General features: G+C 41.2%; 2 protein-coding genes across 2 annotated transcripts; both read right to left on the bottom strand.

The window, feature by feature from the left end:
• Window positions 1-1,572: 1,572 nt before the first annotated feature.
• On the bottom strand, window positions 1,573-18,982 carry LOC125373032 (F-box only protein 3-like). The gene is made up of 11 exons (XM_048383839.1): window positions 18,914-18,982; window positions 18,412-18,473; window positions 15,771-15,860; window positions 14,982-15,136; window positions 14,282-14,400; window positions 10,033-10,204; window positions 8,627-8,711; window positions 6,975-7,100; window positions 6,443-6,558; window positions 4,489-4,602; window positions 1,573-2,703 (listed from the first exon to the last, which is right to left on the bottom strand). The coding sequence occupies exons 1-11, from the start codon at window positions 18,980-18,982 to the stop codon at window positions 2,597-2,599; spliced, it is 1,215 nt and encodes a 404-aa protein (XP_048239796.1). The 3' UTR covers window positions 1,573-2,596.
• Window positions 8,455-10,271, bottom strand: LOC125373520. Its single transcript, XM_048384638.1, has 2 exons — window positions 10,033-10,271; window positions 8,455-8,711 (listed from the first exon to the last, which is right to left on the bottom strand). Exons 1-2 carry the CDS (start codon window positions 10,151-10,153, stop codon window positions 8,485-8,487), a joined length of 348 nt encoding a protein of 115 aa, XP_048240595.1. The 5' UTR covers window positions 10,154-10,271; the 3' UTR covers window positions 8,455-8,484.
• Window positions 18,983-19,474: the final 492 nt, after the last annotated feature.

Below are 19,474 nucleotides of genomic sequence, written 5' to 3'. Positions count from 1 at the left end.
CTTAAGAATACAAACACAACACGGCCACACTTGAGTGTTTATTGAAGGTTGTTCCAGTGTTGATGCTGACAACACAATCTCATTAAAATCAGATCTTAGTTCTCGCTACCGCTGAACAAAGATCTGAGGACATCCGATTACGGGTCACGTTAGACCGACCTTGCGCGAACTTTGACCGACAAATGGAATGACCAATCATAAGGCAGCTTTCTCGTGCTTTACGGCAATAATTTCAAATTGGCGACTTCGCTTCGAAACATATTTTGACAAATTCCGATTAAAAAATTGAAACCTGAACAAAAAACATTCTGGAATGGCTAATAGATGGTCTAGATTGTAAGGAATCAGTCGTTAAATCCGTAACTATCGTTCGGTATACCCCATGTTAAAGTTTTAAAGGTTGTATGATTAGATATCACACTCTGACTGTCACTTTCATAATCTGGTAAGCGACGCACTGATTGGTCGGATGAAAGGTCGGTCTGACATGACCCCTAATGGAATGTCTTCAGATCTTTGTTTAGCGGTAGCGAGAACTAAGGTCTGATTTTAATGAGATTTCAGACAACACAGAGTATATTTACTCATGGGACCACAAAACAGAAGCGGAGATGTCGGACTGCACAAGGTTTCTATATGATAATACAGGTGGCTGCGTCAGGACTGAAACTTTTAGTCAGATTAGACAGATATCGGATTACAATAAATGTAATGAAATTGCTTTTTAAACCTGTACCTGAAAAGTGAAAGAGGAACCAGCAGTCATCCAGAATGTGACATAAAGATGAGGGGTGTCTTTCGTAGAAGGCACTGTTTTGGAATGACAATTGTTTCAGAGTGAGTGAGTGAGTGAGTGAGTGAGTTATATCATGGCATGTAAGTTCATGGGGTGGGAGCCCTAAGTCATGTAGGTCTTAAACTTTACCATTTGGGTGAAACCAGAGACCATATAATCTGTTGGTGCTACAACAGTCCTAGCACTAGGAATGCCTTGTTTAAGTGGGGCTGCAGATATATTTCGGAAAAAGTTCAAAATTTATAATCCTTTTTCACTGTTAAATATATTAACACTGAACCAAAAATATGAGTTTTACCACTGCATAACATGATGAAATACTTAAATAACATACTATAGACATATATGAACAGGAATTGTATGTAAACACAAACCGCATACTGATTGTGTGGAAATTCCCAGCATGTTCCCACCACAAAGCTCCAGCTACCTTGAGACGATCGCAACTCCTTCATGGGGATCTCAGATTGCTTGGAGATGAATTCACAAGAGCCTGACCATGTTAATTTCTTCTTTAATGAATAGCCTACCATTAATTATGCAGAAGTAAATATTTTCAAAAGATGACTGAAAATATTCTCCAATACAATAAACAGTTTTTCGTTTGAATTTGGTTTAAAATATATGTGCCAAGAAGTAAGACGAGTTCTATGGATGAACATCTTCTTTTTTACAATTAGTGCGACGTTTCGGTGTAGATCCTAACACCTTTATCAAGCAAGTGATATCACTCGTCTTACTTCATCACACCAACTTCTAAATGCCACTGAAAGAAGTTATGTGCCAAGAGTTTACTAAGGTAAAAAAACCTACATCAACAGTAGCATGTTGTTTTTTTGTCTCCTTCTTATTGACCAAGATAATCTTGAAACTGAAACACCAAACTGACATGATCGGGTCCAAACATAATAGTTGGCCTTGGAAATTAAGTAGCTTTTCATTATTAGTTATCATTGCTTGAAATTTTCCTCTATTATTTCGCCTTTTTTAAATTCCTTTCTCTCGATGATAACAACCATTATTCACAACTATGTCTTTAACAAGAGTTTTACCAAAATGGAACAAATCAAACATTCTCCCCCCCCTAAAAAAACCCAACAAAACAGCTCTGTACAACCCTACACATATTTTCAAGAAGGTCTTGTGTAAATACCAACTTTTCAGTGATGTCTGGTTGAACATGACAAATAGGAATCATCAAACAAAAAACAATCAACAAAATAGACACTTTGTGACTGTTGTGTACGAACCAAACCAATGAAAACAAGATTCTTGAAGCTGGTGTAATCATGACATGAGCATAAGGTACAAGCCACATGCTGAAAGATATATCTGTGGGCTCCGATATCATGTTCACAGCAACTGTTTGATTGGCATTCTGGAAGATGGTGAGTAGATAAGAATCTACATCAAAACATCCCCAAATGCAATGAACCAGAAGTTGTTATCCATAAAATTGTACATGTTCTTATTGAGTTCACAGTAACAGCACTGTTTTAATCCTGTAAGTACCAGAATTCGAACAGATTCTTGAGCACACATGTATGACATCTTTGTGTCCCTGTGCCTATGTACAACATGAATCAGAATCGCCATCTCTGCTGGCTGCTGATCTCCGATCCACATCAGTCCAACCACCTTCCGGTTCCACTCCAGCATCCCTATCCCGACTTTGATATCTCGTCGCTCGCTACCCATCGTCACTTCGACCGAGATGGGGCCTGGGCGTTCAGGTCAGGGAGAATGTGTCCGCAGTAATCCTGCTAAACATCATGCAGCTGAAGGACATCCTGGAGCTATTTACAAATTCTTCTTTCTTTCTTCAACTCTCTCCTTCCGCTGCGCTGACGTTTCGTAAGGCTGACATTTCATGTGAAACACTGGACACTCTATGCGGAATTCGGTGTCTGAAATAACATGTCAAAACAAAGTTGGAAAGCATACTTGTTTGTGTTGGACTCTGATAATTGTTAAAACCCGGATTGGAAGCCAAGAAATCTGTGGCATAGGCTGTATCTTTATTTTAAAGTTTCAGCATGTTGTGCAGAAGAGGCAAGGAGAATAGCTGATAATCCCTCAACTGTGTGTGAGCACATACACACACAGAGACACAGACAGACTGACAGACAGACACAGTGACACACTCGCATACACACATACACACACAAACACAGACACACAGAGACACAGAAACACACACACAGACAGACAGACAGAGTGACAGTGACACACTCGCACAGACACATACATGAGGAAAGATGCACACACAGACACTCATACACACAGACACACACACTGACATACACAGACATATAGACAGACACACAGACACACACCTCCCCACAGTCATGTGCATGCAAGGCTTTATCACAGTTAGTTTATCACAACTTACTCATTGTCCCAGTACAATTTGATTCAAAATATTGGCCCAAACAAATTCCACGAAAATCTTGACGAGTTTTCTTTTTCACAAGAACCGTAGCAAACAAAGTGTCTTGGTCAAGTTGTCAACTTTTTTTAGTTCTACTTGTTTCAAGGAAAACACCTAACAATACAAAATTTCCCATTACCTCTACATAAATGAAGCACAACTTGACAAACCTATTTATATATGTGCAAATAGTGTGTACTTAAATCAACTGAATGGTTAGACGCCATTGACATTTGATAGCAGTGGATAACAGGAAATATACAATAATAACAGCGACAAAACCTTTTCCCTACCCTTAAGAAATCTTTGCCCCAAACAGAGTGAATTGTACAATTCAACTTTATCATCAACATGTGTTTTTGAATCACTGTCAAATAGCGATGATACCTGGAGTTTATGAAAAGGTGAGTGTATCCTGCACCACTGGTGTACCCATCACAAACACATGCAAAGGCAAGTCAGTCGGTAACAAATGTTATTTTAATTAACAAGCCATGTTAAAAAATGTAATTTCATGAGCATCATATCTCCATTCTGTAGTGGTGAATACTCTGGACCCAATAACCAACATAGCTTCATTCCGTTTCAATTTCATAACCATCACCATCACAAAACAGAACCGAATTCTTGAAATTAACAACCAATCAAAACACCTCTTATGGACACAAGTTTCGCATAGATCAAAATCAGTACCTTATCCAAAGTACACTCGACATGATTAATCAAATTAGAAGACTTTTACAACTTAAAGCAAGAAAAGAGGTGCGTTGCAAAGCACCAATCTCTTGAAAGTGATGTACAGCAATTCGCCTTACAAGAGTGCACTAACGTTCAGCCGCTTGCAAGTGAAACAATCGCTGGCTGAGGGCACTTTGTACTCAAACGTAAATGGCGGCTGACTTTGACAGCGGAACAAGAAATCCTTGACTGGATCAACCGGGAAATGAGCAAAAGCTAACATCGAATCATCCTCAGTCTGCTCCATATCTACAAAGTAGTCATAAATTTCATCAGCTCGTCATCGAGCCTCTCCTATTACATTTTTCATTAAGTCAAGGCAACAAAGCAAGAGTTGCAACGCGATTTTGAAAGAGTGCGTAAGCGCTTCAAACTGTTGCAGACCCCAGGATGAACGATTAATTTTCTTTCTCTAAGCGATTCATAAATCGCAGCTGAAAATACACAACTACAGGAATACCATACAGACCAACTGTCCCTGCCCCAGCGGCACATCGGACAGTTCCACTGATCTTCAGCTCACCTTTATTGAGACTTGTCATAGTGAAATAGCCCTTCATGTTGCCATATGTTGTAGGGAATGTCGTTCCACTCTCCCAAGAATATTCCTCTCCAGGAATCAGAACTGGGTTTTCACCTGTATGAACAGAAACTGACATGTAACCATGGCAACTGAATCATGTTTTTACCAGTATCAAAGTTGATACTTTACAGAACCTGGTTTTCACCTGTATCAAAATAAACTGACACGTCACCATGGTAGGGGAATCACATTTTATCTGTATCAACAGAAGTTGACATTTAACATAAACAGGTTTTCACCTGTAGCAATGGATACTGACATGTAACCATGGTAACAGAACCAGATTTTCACCTGTGTCAACAAAAACTGACATGTAACCATGGTAACTGAATCACATTTTATCTGTATCAACAGAAGTTGACATTTAACATAACCAGGTTTTCACCTGTAGCAATAGATACTGACATTTTACCATGGCAACAGAATCAGGTCCTCACCTGTATCAACTAAATGTGACATGTAACCATGACAACCAAACCAGATTTCCACCTGTATCAATAGAAACTCACATGAAACCATGGCAACGGAATCAGTTTTCACCTGTGTCGACTGAATGACACTGACAGCCAGCTCAAAGTGATCTTAGCACCATGACTGTCTTATATTCCTGGGTGCCCTTGTACAAAGCAATCTTAGCGCTTAGGTGATTGTAACTCTCATACCTTAACATAGACATACGACAGTCTTAGCACTAAGTTTGTTTTGTACAAAGGTACCCTGCACCTTAAGACAGTCTTAGTGTTAAGATAGTTTAGTCCAACTGAGCCCTCAGCACAATCATTGTCAGGAAAACATGGAGAAATCAATAACATCAAAATCCTAATAAATGGTTCATACAGAATTTCAGTCAAAAAAGTATTGGCCTTTTCAAGGATCCATCCCCTAAATTCAATGCCAAGCAAATAAAAACATTTTATCACACTTGCCCCAAAAGGATTAAATATAAAGTACTGGTACCATGCTTCTGGCCCTTCCAAACAATCTGTAACAAATTCAGGTATAACTGATTCTAACTGAAGGGAGATAACTCTATGGTTACTAACGACAAACATGTAAGACTGGGCTCCTGTCTACCTAAATGAATAGACAGGTGGTGGCCAATTTCTCACAGGGTGTGATTGGTCGACACTAAACACAAAACTCACTGGTCCTTTGTATCCAATGTTAACAAATGACATCCTATGTGAAGTCTGTTTGTGAGACTACAATTGTTCTCGCTACACTTAACCAGAGCAGAAACGTTTGCTGTAATTATTAACGTCCCAAACAAATTAATTGCTTGAATACTTTCAAGGTGTAGACATGATGTCATGTTTATAGAAGTCAAAGTACAGTACCCATGTATGCTCGTAACTGGCAATGGTACAGATTTGTCCTACTATTTTGGGCTGCCACCTGCTGGCCAGAAGCTGAAAGCTTTCCTCACGTCCCAGCAGTGGAACCAGCTGACGAACATGTTCATGTTTTCTTCCAAGTTTGTACAAGATTTTTATAAGATTTTTCTTAACCATAAAATCATACATGTCTTTTAAAGTTATTGACTTCAGAGGGTGCTTGGTCCAGAAAATTGAAGGTCTTTTCAAGAGTAAATCTAATTCAAGGCCGGCACAGGGGTGTTCACCTTCCTTTTTCAAACAAATAAAAAAAACATTTAACTGAATCTTTGGTTTGGTTTGGTTTGTTTGTTGTTTAACGCCGCACTCAGCAATATTCCAGCTATATGACAGCGGTCTGTAAATAATTGAGTCTGGACCAGACAATGTGATATGTTTGCAACAATATGAAGAAGACTACAAAATGCAAATGGTGTCACATATTGATTACATTCACCTCGCTTGTTGCATACCCTTTAATAATTCAGGCGAACCAGTCAACCATGACTACAAATACGCACCTACAACTCCTGGCCCCTCCACAATTTCCTCATTAACATCCATGTCGGTGATGGACCAGTACCGCGACAACAGCTGACAGGACTCATACACGGGGGCATCGTCATGCATCTTCATCCTTCAAACAAACACACTGTGTCATACAGGTAGCGCTTCTTATCATACTGCACACATGAGGAGAATATTAATTAATCAGAGTGGAAATTACTTGTGATGTCTCGCTAAGGTGCTCAGGTGGGTACTTATGTTAGTCTGTTGACATACAAGATGCTTTTGAGGGTAGCAAGGTGCTAAGGTTGGTAATTACATTATTCTGTAGACATGGAAGAAGATCGGGGATGCACGGTACTTACGTTATTCAGTAGACATAGAAGAAGCTAGGGGATGCACGGTACATACGTTATTCTGTAGACGTAGAAGAAGCTCGGAGATGCACGGTACTTACGTTATTCTGTAGACGTAGAAGAAGCTTGTGGATGCACAGTACTTACGTTATTCTGTAGACGTAGAAGCTCAGGGATGCACAGTACTTACGTTATTCTGTAGACGTAGAAGAAGCTCGGGGGATGAACGGTGCTGAGGTCTGGCATAAAGCACGAGCCTGCCTTCACTGTGAACTTGCCTCTTGTTACACTCACACAGTCAGGTACATCTAGAAACCTGTAACACAAACAACACATGCTAAAATGTTTACACTTCATTCTTCTACTCTGACATGTATAAAGACATGATGATCACTGAGGAGGAACCACATCTCAAGTGTCCTGGCATAACTGTCCCAGGGTTCTGTCTTTATTTGTCCTCGTTACAAGAAACATGTTACCTAGTTATGTTTGGCTGCACGTAAACAGACAAGTTATACATAAACATCACCTTCAAAATAAATTAAACACGCTAGCATTTTAAAGCAAGACCTCTGTTTTTACTTTCTCGATGTTTGGATTCGTTTGTAAAATATCCTAGTTGGTAGATAGGAAAAAAAAATAAAGGAGAGAGTTCAGATTTTCTTTGTTTGTCAGAAGGTGATCTCAATTTGTTACCATGTGCCTGATGTGAGGAGCGTTCCTAACATCTGTCTTGTCAGTCTTGCCCAATATTAATCTATGGTACACACAATTATTATTTTCATAACTTAGGACAGACCTATTTTTTATCGTGTATTACAGATCCATCCGCCTGACAGAATTTTCCCTCATTTCGAATTTTTAAAAAATATTTTTTTAATAATTTGCCAACACAAAACATTGATGGATTTCTCAATGGAAGGGAAGCAACTCTTCCACAATTGTCACCTGCGATCAACAGACATGAGACACGGGTTTTACACTCGATGTCTGCTGTATCTCTTCCAATCAAATCATGTCTTGCTCATTACTGTCGTATGCACATTTTTCAATAACTCAAAATGGCGCCAAGTTGGGTCCGGTTGCGGTTTGTGAAATTGTATTTATTGGCATTTCTTGTATGGTTTTGCACAATGTTGACTAAGTGCTTTATCCTAATGGACACAAAAAACAACAACAGTTATCTAATTCAGGAAGTACCAGAAATGAAGCATACTTCCACAGATATAGTCGGGAAGGTAATTTAAGGTACCAATGTTTACTACAATATCTGAAAAACTATCGGACCTACTCCAGTCAAAGTTGGTATGAGATTATTAAACAGTCATACATAACTGGATATTACATTCAAAGACAATCGGTGCATGAATAAAATATCTGTCTATTTAGCTATCACTATATTTCATCAACAACCAGACCTGTTCGTCACGGGTGGAACGAGCATTCATTGAAACAGCCATCTGCATAATGCTACCCCTGCGTCACAGGGCAACATGACACAGTTGAACCAATCAACTCAACTCGAAAGGTTGCATGGGAATCACGCACGCCATATACGGTGTTAGCGTTTGGCGTCTCAATGTGAGGATTCCCGTGCACCCTTTCGAGTTGAGTTGATTGGTTCAACTGTGTGTCATATGGCCATGGCCCCATTTTTTGTCACTCCTATATCCACAAAGTACCCATATTAATTCAAAGAATTAAAATTGCCTCATATAAAATATGTTAGGGTTGGCAGAATCAACAAACCAATTCAGTAATGTTAAGGCAAAATTCCACTCCCGTGTATTGCTGCACACCAGCGAACTGCACATTTGTTCCAACAGATTACATAGTACAGACCTGAAATGACAGCCCCTGATTCTGTAGAAGATTTCCTTGTCCATAATCTCTGCTAGCTCCTCCAGCCATTCCGTGTAGTTGTTGCCTGTCATACAAACATGAAGCCAATTCATATGTATATACCGTCGGGCTGATCATGGAGTATTGTTTGTTTGTTACTTAACTCAGCACACAGCAATATCCCAGGCTATATACATACAGCCTTTACATCATCGTCTGTACCAGACAATCCAGTGATTGATGTAATCAGCAGTGTTCAACATAATCAGGGTAAGATAACATGTAATCCACTAAGTCCTCGAGCATGTCCACCTGATCCATATAGTCACCCCTGGTCACAAACAAAGTGCCTTGCGACATATTCTAAACCAGAATTGGTGCAGGTCATAAAATAACAAAGACAAAGTAATACAAAGAAAACATTATCAAAATCTTATCATGCTTATTTTGAGAACAAATGTTCAAGGGATCTTTTACTCAATAGTAAAATAGAGACAGCTGAGTTAAGTGGGCGAGGTTAACGCCAGTTTGAACAGTAATTCAGGTAAAACATCAAAACTCATCATGGCGTGTATAATGCGCACCTCCTTCTACACAGCTGTGTTTTTTTGGAAAAAAGTGTGCACTATACTCAAGAAAATACAGTATATCACGGTGTGTAAGCTTGATGTTGGAGGAAAACTAAATTACAGAAACATATATCCAAAATGAGAATATTTACAGTCAAACAGTTTTTTTTATTAATTTTTCAACATTAAGGATAGATTCCGTGGCATCGCAAGAAAAACAACTACCGTATTCGATGTAATAAGCGCCCCGCTCTAATAAGCGCCCACTGCGATATTTGTTAATATATTGGCTAGTGAACAATTCCAATTAGCACCTATGGGCGGATACAGCTTTTTTGAAAAGGGGGGATCTATTTATTATCTTTGGTGGTAATTTATACAGAAAAAAAGATTTTTTTCGAAATAAAAAGGGGGGTTGCGGGGGTGCATCCGCCCATGGCACCCCTTCTGACTGATCAATGTACACAAGACTTATTTATTCGAGTATAATATGTGTGTTATATGCATCCTTAATTATGGGCAATTAAATTCTGGAAAAACGTATCTGCCGTATATAAACATTTCAGGCTGACAGCATAAACCACGAAATTTACGATCTTTCAACTGTTGTTTTTCACCAAAATAATATTCTAACAAGAAGAGCCCCCTATTTCTAATTTTGAGAGTGCCCTGGGCGCTTATTATGTCGAAAAGGGTAAATCTTAGAAGAAGAGGGCCCACTTGAACACAGCATTCAAGGCACTCTGCCCATCATGACTCACATCCTTTAACATTGACTGACATTAGTCAATTTATTCACTGGGTCAAAAACTACAATCTACATATATTCAAACAAACCACATATGAAGGCATCCAGATCATCGTCTTTCGAATCTTCATCTGCACAGGGGAAGAATATCTGGCCATTGGGAATGCCAAACTCGTCCCTGAAGCTCATCAGCTGGCAGCGCTGTGTCATGCAGCAGTAGGTGATGGGCGTGCACCAAGGGAGGGGGGCATCGTCTGTAACCTGCCAAGAAGCATTGGTGACACGTGTTATCTTACATTAAAATACTATCTTCTGACTGGAGCTGGCAAATATTTTCCTTGTTTCCATGTTAGTGTAGCGGCCATAAAACTTCTGAGTCCCGTGATGGGATTCAAACCACGGACCTTCTGATCCGAGGTCGGACACCTTGTCCACATGACCAAAGAGGTTAACCCCGTCAGCAAGCTGACAAGGTAAGGATGTCATCTGTGGGATGACTCCACGCCCTGCTACATTGGTATGAATTTCATGTAACCTGCTGAGAAATCAATCAGTACACATGTTAGGTAACTTACTTATTTCATTGAGTTTCAGAAATGAACCGATGTCTATCCGAATGCACTGGGTAAAGGGAAGTAACTTGGTCATTACTCGGTCTGTGATGAGTTTTGTTAACTGAGTGAAACTGAGGACATATATTCTGGACCTGTACAATGATCATTGGTAAGGTAAATATGTTGTTAACCGATCCCTCAGGGCATATGGTGTGATGTACGGTGTGTGTGAGCCTATGGCCTATGGTTTGAACACAGGGTATGTCACGCCATATATACATCGAGATCAGTTGACAATGAACTTACCGACATTCATAATGTTTCAATACATTTCTCCATCATCTGTGACAACATCGCAGCCTTGTGGTGTGTTTCTATATAGCGCAGACTAAATCAACTTCACGTTTCAAAATAGCGCAGACTAAATCAACATCATGTTTCAAAACAGCGCAGACCAAATCTTGGTCAGTACAAAAAGCATCAGAATGCAAAATCAAAAAAATGTTTTCAAATCTAAATGAAGGTGTTAATATAAATACAACCAAATGATATCTTAAAAAGACACATTGTTTTCACCTCTGTGATACGTTTGTCCATAAAACCACAAACATACATATCTCTTTAACGAACTGTAATCTAACATACATTTTCTTCCCTTTGAAACATTAAACCACAAGTGTAAATATTGTATGTTGTAATTGGATCTAATAAAGGCGCACCTGCTAAAACAATCTTAGCACTACAACTGTCCTCGTCTTTATGTTTGAGTATGGGAGTTATCATGGTTATAATCATCAAAGTGCTAAGATTGCTTCGTGCAAGTGGACCAATGAGACTATTTCAAACAGCTTCACCTAAGAATCAATATGTACGAATGGAAACTTACGAGGAAATTCTCAGCAATAGTTTTGCAATCCAAGAGTTTTTTCTGATCTGAAGTGAGTTGATATTCCAATCCAGCCAAGCAACCTGAAAAACACAAGTATTGGTGGAACACTGACTGTGGACTGCGACTAGGTCGTGGATAGGGACTGGTGGAACACTGACTGTGGACTGCGATTAGGTCGTGGATGGGGGGGGACTGCCGGAACACTGACTGTGGACTGCGACTAGGTCGTGAATGGGGACTGGTGGAACACTGACTGTGGACTGCGACTAGGTCGTGGATGGGGACTGGTGGAACACTGACTGTGGACTGCGATTAGGTCTTCGATGGGGACTGGTGGAACACTGACTGTGGACTGCGATTAGGTCGTGGATGGGGACTGGTGGAACACTGACTGTGGACTGCGATTAGGTCTTGGATGGGGACTGGTGGAACACTGACTGTGGACTGCGATTAGGTCGTGGATGGGGACTGGTGGAACATTGACAGTGAATTGTGATTAGGTCTTGGATGGGGACTAGTGGAACGTTGACTGTGGACTGCGATAAGGTCGTGGATGGGGACTAGTGGAACACTGACTGTGGACCATGATTAGGTCGTGGATGGGGACTGGTGGAACACTGACTGTGGACTGCGATTAGGTCGTGGATGGGGACTAGTGGAACACTGACTGTGGACTATGATTAGGTCGTGGATGTGGACTGGTGGAACACTGACTGTGGACCATGATTAGGTCTTTGATGGGGACTGGTGGAACACTGACTGTGGACTGCGATTAGGTCTTCGATGGGGACTGGTGGAACACTGACTGTGGACTGTGATTAGGTCGTGGATGGGGACTGGTGGAACACTGACTGTGGACTACGATTAGGTCGTGGATGGGGACTGGTGGAACACTGACTGTGGACTGCGATTAGGTCGTTGATGGGGACTGGTGGAACACTGACTGTGGACTGCGATTAGGTCTTGGATGGGGACTGGTGGAACACTGACTGTGGACCATGATTAGGTCGTGGATGGGGACTGGTGGATCACTGACTGTAGACCATGATTAGGTCGTGGATGGGGACTGATTGAACACTGACTGTGGACCATGATTAGGTCGTGGATGGGGACTGGTGGAACACTGACTGTGGACCATGATTAGGTCGTGGATGGGGACTAGTGGAACACTGACTGTGGACTGCGATTAGGTCGTGGATGGGGACTGGTGGAACATTGACAGTGAATTGTGATTAGGTCTTGGATGGGGACTAGTGGAACACTGACTGTGGACTGCGATAAGGTCGTGGATGGGGACTAGTGGAACACTGACTGTGGACCATGATTAGGTCGTGGATGGGGACTGGTGGAACACTGACTGTGGACTGCGATTAGGTCTTCGATGGGGACTGGTGGAACACTGACTGTGGACTGTGATTAGGTCGTGGATGTGGACTGGTGGAACACTGACTGTGGACTGCGATTAGGTCTTTGATGGGGACTGGTGGAACACTGACTGTGGACTGCGATTAGGTCGTGGATGGGGACTAGTGGAACACTGACTGTGGACCATGATTAGGTCGTGGATGGGGACTGGTGGATCACTGACTGTAGACCATGATTAGGTCGTGGATGGGGACTGATTGAACACTGACTGTGGACCATGATTAGGTCGTGGATGGGGACTGGTGGAACACTGACTGTGGACCATGATTAGGTCGTGGATGGGGACTAGTGGAACACTGACTGTGGACTGCGATTAGGTCGTGGATGGGGACTGGTGGAACATTGACAGTGAATTGTGATTAGGTCGTGGATGGGGACTAGTAGAACACTGACTGTGGACTGCGATAAGGTCGTGGATGGGGACTAGTGGAACACTGACTGTGGACCATGATTAGGTCGTGGATGGGGACTGGTGGAACACTGACTGTGGACTGCGATTAGGTCTTCGATGGGGACTGGTGGAACACTGACTGTGGACTACGATTAGGTCGTGGATGGGGACTGGTGGATCACTGACTGTGGACCATGATTAGGTCGCGGATGGGGACTGGTGGAACACTGACTGTGGACCATGATTAGGTCGTGGATGGGGACTGGTGGAACACTGACTGTGGACTGCGATTAGGTCTTTGATTGGGACTGGTGGAACACTGACTGTGGACTCCGATTAGGTCTTGGATGGGGATCCCCATACAAGAAACGGTTTGGGTTTGACCGTGTTTCATTAGAATATCATTCCATACGATCATGACAGGGTTCTATGCTCACATAGTAGCCAATGGTTTGCCTGTACCAATGATATTGCCAAGACACTGGTGACACACTTCGATGATGTGTCATGAAATGTGGTTATTTAAACATGACAGCCTTCTTATAACATATGTACAAACATTTCTTTGATAGGATGTTTATATTTTACACTAAAATCATTGATTTCTTTAAACTAAACGGTATGAAAAGGACCCTTTCTGGACCAACTAAATCTGAATTGTTCAAGATACAAGCAAACCATTTACATGTCATCACATAATTAATGACCTGTGTTCTTATGAATGAGAATTACAATGCTGTTTTTTTAAACACGCAAAAAAATAAACACCAAAATGTATGGCAAAAACATGAGCAAACTGCCAATTCTAGAATTTTGCAGTAAGAATTTTCCTAATATCTGAAAATGAACAAATGCTTGGCTAAAGCTGAATTTCTTAGATGTTGGTAAAGACATGGACACATTTGCCTCAAAAGTTTATATATTCTTTGAGGCATACTCCTATACTAGATCATGTCCAAATTTTGCAAGTGACAGAAAGAAAACATGTCAGATGTCATTCATGTAAACATATAAAAAGAGGTCTTAATGTTTCCCATAACTTGAAAATGTCCTGAGCAGCTTGTACAAGAAGCCACTTACCCTGGCCCAGCCCCTTGTTTCTGTCCATTATAAATCTTCAGGGAACACCTCATATCATCGGGGAAACGGCAGCCCAGTTTATTCTCTGCCTCCCGTAACTGTTCCTCAGTGGCTGGAGCTGAAAATTCAGAAAGCAGCATCAGAGGATCATCTTTGCTGATAGAATTTCTGATGTGACTGGGCAGATAAACTGGGATTAAAGTATAGTCGAGTCCCTACTTCTGTGATTCTTTCCATGTTATAGCAGGTGCTCAAAATAGGGAATGGATCTCGTAGCCAACCAGAATAGTGCTTCAGTGTGTAGATAATTGTGCCATTGTGTGGTTTTAGTCTCTCAAGCACATACACAGACACACATACAGAAACGCATACAGACACCCCCACACAGACACGCACGTACACTGACATGCACGCACACAGAGACAGACATGTACAGACACACATAGAAGCACATTGATACAGAACACACACAAACACACAGAGAAACACACTCACACAGATACAGACATACATACACAGAGAGAGAGAGAAAAACACACACACAGATACACACAGAGACAGACAGACACGCATGCACACACAGACAGACACACATTACTAGACAACACACACATTAATACATAACACACAGACAGACAGACACACACCACCACCACACACACACACACAAGAAAGGCAACTTGGCATCCTGGGACTTACGAAGGAGCGAGCCAGTGATGACCTTGTCATACTTCTTCAGGTAGCCCATGATCTTGTTCCATGCTGTGCGAATCTTTGGGTAGACACCGAGGACATCGCCATAGTTTCCATAATACTTGACAAACAACTCCTTCCATGAACTTTCCTCAGGGCATCTGTCAGAAGAAATACCCAGAGATATAAGAAGTTCCACAGAAACATAGAGACATCCGGAAATGATCTGGAAACACAGAGATGCATAGAGGAGGAGTTTCCATGGAAATAGAGATACATCAGGAAGTTCCTGGAAGTGATCTTACAAAATTTTGGTTCAGGTGAAATAAAAATATAAGAAAAAAGTGCTGAAATGAAAACACTAAAGGATACTGGGGCACAAAATCAACATCCGGATTCTGAAATCCATTCCATTGCATGAATACTGGACTGTTATATATGGTAGAGGATGGGAACATGTACAATGCGTCCTACATCAGATGCTACTTAATTGTGGACCCGTGAAGATCCGGAGTAGAATAGGTCTTCAGCAACCCATGCTTGCCGTAAAAGGCGACTATGCTTGCCGAAAGAGGCGACTAACGGGAATGGGTGGTCAGGCTTGCTGACTTGGTTGATGCATGTCATCGATCCTAATTGCGTGGATTGATGCTCATAATATCAATCACCGGATTATCTGGTTCAGACTCGATTATTTACAGACCGCCGTTTCTAAGCTGGAATATTGTTGAGTGAGGCGTTAAACAACAAACCAACCAACCAGCCAACCTATTTGTGAGCAGTGGTAAGACTTACTCCTGCAGCAAGAAACATTTATCACACTGTGTCTTCCAGAGAGAGTCATCAGCAGCAACACTGTGGAACAGGCTGTTGACGAAGGACAAGCTGAAACAACAGAGATGGAAACAAATTTGTTTTTTAGTGCGCTACAGGGCACTCATTAAAAGTGATCAGGTGGTCTCTTCCGACTCTAAATGTGACAGCAAGAGAAATACTTTTGCGCCATCTTCAAAATCGTGAATCTCACTTCACCATGAAGGAGATGGGTATTAAGGAGTTGATAGTAAGAAAGTTTGCCCCTTCTTTTTAACTGAACACAACCAGCCAGGTGACACACAACCATTCGCGATTTGCTGTGCAGAGTTGCGTCCCTTGGGCATGCCAGAAACCTATGATTGTGGGTTCGAATCCTGGTTCGCCCCGATTATGTTTCTAGGTTTGGCAGCACCATACCCGTCAGGTGGTAAACGTCTGAGACCTGCATCACTTCGCCGTGATATGACTGGAATACTGTTAAAAGCGGCGTTAAACCCAACTCACTCACTCATAACCAATCAGGTGACACAACCAGCTATGTGACCATGGTAACACGCAACCACTTGTAAGCGTGTATATGTTACAGTCAATGTGTAAAATATGATTCACTCAGGCAATTTATTAAATATCTAAATATTTCAGTCATTTTACAAATTGACTGAATAATCCATTCATTTATTTAACCGACTGACTAAAAATGATAAAGACGATCAAAAGAGCTTAAACACATCACAATATATTAATTATGCTAAGAAAAGAAGCCAAACAATACAGAACTGTACTTGGTGATGATATTAAACATAAACAAATATTTGGAATTCGTTATCATATTAATAAAGATGGACATATTTTTCAGTTAATTTTTAAAATAAACTGAATATTTAGGCGTTTAATAAATTTCCTTAGTGAAATCTGTGTACATTTTGAATGTAAACATATACACACGGTAAAATAAGCAATGTTCAGATGAAATATTTACTTTGTGTTGCAAGTCAAAATAGTGTACACAAAGATCGCACAATTACCAAGCAAGTGACTTACCAAAACTGCATCACCATTACCGATGCTCCCCACAAATATACCTACATTTCCAAAACTGTATTTCATTTTTGTTGATCAATGTGATCATACGTCCTTCTACTTTCAATAAAAATGCGCTTACGAATGGCGAGCACAGGTCGCGAACAAGTCTAGATTTCTGCTATATCATCCGGGTACTCACTGGGAAAATAGAGTAATGCACAGGTAACAACTACTCCCGCGGAATTGCTTTAGATCAGTGCTCCTTTGTACGTTGAAATACTATATATTGTGAATGCCAAAATGATGTATCAAGGATCAAGTAGAAGATACATTGACAGTAGCGCTGGGAGTTTATTCAACAGACCCGTGAAAATAACACTGCTGTATCTTATTATTTATTTTAGATGACGCAGTCAAAGCTCACTTCTCCTGGCGGCCATTATCGAACGGCCAGCTAAAACACAGGTCTCTTCCTGTAGTACGGTAATTAGTATTCTCTCCCTCAAGTGTATCCTCAATGATATAACCCACCCTCATTAATTACATGCTGCTCTTTTCCAGCCTCACGGCTATGGAGCTGAGGTAAAGAGTCCAAGTCATCATAAAGTAATTAGGGTCCAATAAAAACAATGCGCCGCCAAACCTCATACATATTATCACTGAAAGTCATACTACAGACGGTTAATGTCAAATCACAATAAAAGCATTTCAATTGCAATAACATGTTCCAGGACCATGTATTCTCTTAACACCATCGGATTTAGAAGCAATGGTCGTTTAAAACAAGACAGATCTATTTAAACACAACAGTATTCATGTTATTCCCACAAAATCACATAAAGAAAGGAGACATTAGCAAATACATGTGTATTATCATTTTTCGTCAGGATAACAAAATTTTCTCTCCTTGTTACCACCTCCAGGTTCAGCTTAAGACGGGTCCTCCTTTGGTCAAAAGTTTGTTCCCCCTCTAATGAGTGTGTCACGCGTTGCACACGAGTGGCGGACGGGGAGCACACCCGTGTGCAACGCGTTGCACACGGGTATCACACACGTGACCAACCCGATGCACACTGGTTGCGTAACGCGTTGCCCATGCGTGTAAGGGGAATGAACTTCTAGGCAGTAGTGTATCTACATACGTCATGATATATATGCATACGTCTTGGTGTGTTCACTTTTTTGGGATATCTGCATACATCGAAGGATATCTGCATACGTCATGATGTGTTCACTTTACTGGGTATATCTGCATACGTCATTGTATATCTGCATACGTCATGGTGTGTTCACTTTTCTGGGTTTACCTGCAAACGGCATGGTGTGTTCACTTTTCTGGGTATATCAGCATACGTCATGGTGTGTTGACGTTTCTGGGTATATCTGCATACGTCATGGTGTGTTCACTTTTCTGGGAATATCTGCATACGTCATGGTATATCTGCATACGTCATGGTGTGTTCACTTTCTTTTCAGGGTATGACTGCAAACATCATTGTATATCTACATACCTCATGGTGTGTTCATTTTTCTTGGTATGACAGATCCTTTGTTTGTTCCTATTGCCACCTTTGCTTGTCAGGTGTCTCTAGCTCACCTCTGGGAATCCTGGGGGAGTGAAGCCTGCAGCTGTTGTTGGTCAGTCAGTGGGGGAGTTGGCTGCAGCACACATTGGTGGAATCCTGTCCTTTTATGATGCTGTCAGGGTCATTCTCCAAAGGACTCGGATCCTGGCTATGGTGCCAAGTAGAAAGATGATGCTTATCCGAAATGTTGACATTGAACAAGTAAAGACAGCATGCAGGAAGCATCACAATCAGGCAGTTGTCGCCCTTCACTACAGCCCAGTCTAATGTACTATCAGTGGCGATGAGAGGGCTGTTCTGTCAGTCAAAGAGGAATTGGGGCATATTTCAGACAGTAACACACTGTTTTATGAACTTCCTGTTACAAGAGCTTTCCACAGTCCCTCCATGGCTTCATCTAAAGACCAGCTGGACAAAGTGTTATTTCCTTTGCAAACATCAAAGATGGAAACAGAATTCATTTCATCAGTTGACCTAGTCTTAAATGAAGAAGCCATAAGGTCTGTTACCTACTGGGGTAGGAACATAAGGGAACCAGTCAGGTTCTGTGATGCCATTATGAAGGCTGCTCACAATTTCCATAACAATATCTTGTTAGGCCCCAAACCAGTATTAAATTCCCACATACGGGATATTTTCAAGCACACATCTCTGGATGTAACAACTGTCTCATCTATCCACAAAGGATCAAAGTACATTGATATGTATAATGCTCTGAGTGTACTGTATACCCCTGGAGTCAGCATCAGGTGGAACAGTTTCTTTGATGAACAGATGCAGGCAACAAGTTATCCAGCTTATGTTTTCAATGGAAAACCTGTTCTATTGGTATCTGACACTGAACACCAAATGCTTATGGGTAGAACAGAGAATTCGGGAGGTCATCTGTTTCTGAAGGGCACTGTTGAATCTGGATCTGCAAGAATAATTATTGATCCAAACAGTTTTAAAAGTGTTTTTGAGCACAAGGTGCAAGGAACAATTATTCTTCCAGGTGCCGTGGATGCCGAGGCTGCACTTTCCATTGCAAATGGATAGCTTTAAGTGAACACAATGTAGTGAACATATCCGTGT

Source organism: Haliotis rufescens, unplaced genomic scaffold (assembly GCF_023055435.1).
Source record: "Haliotis rufescens isolate VD_foot unplaced genomic scaffold, xgHalRufe1.0.p SCAF_5, whole genome shotgun sequence".
Classification (NCBI taxonomy): domain Eukaryota; kingdom Metazoa; phylum Mollusca; class Gastropoda; order Lepetellida; family Haliotidae; genus Haliotis; species Haliotis rufescens.
This window is presented reverse-complemented; position numbering and strand designations above follow the sequence as displayed.

Excerpts from the sequence above, each read along its gene's own strand:
- LOC125373032 (XM_048383839.1), bottom strand. The coding sequence starts at position 18,982 with ATGGAAATTGTGAGCAGCCTTCATAATGGCATCACAGAACCTGACTGG. Across the intron at positions 6,559-6,974 it reads TTCTACGTCTACAGAATAAC|GATGAAGATGCATGACGATG; the intron begins GTAAGTACTGTG and ends GTTTGTTTGAAG. Across the intron at positions 2,704-4,488 it reads TATGACAAGTCTCAATAAAG|ACACCGAATTCCGCATAGAG; the intron begins GTGAGCTGAAGA and ends ATGTTATTTCAG.
- LOC125373520 (XM_048384638.1), bottom strand. The coding sequence starts at position 10,153 with ATGACACAGCGCTGCCAGCTGATGAGCTTCAGGGACGAGTTTGGCATT. Across the intron at positions 8,712-10,032 it reads TCTGGATGCCTTCATATGTG|GCAACAACTACACGGAATGG; the intron begins GTTTGTTTGAAT and ends TTTGTATGACAG.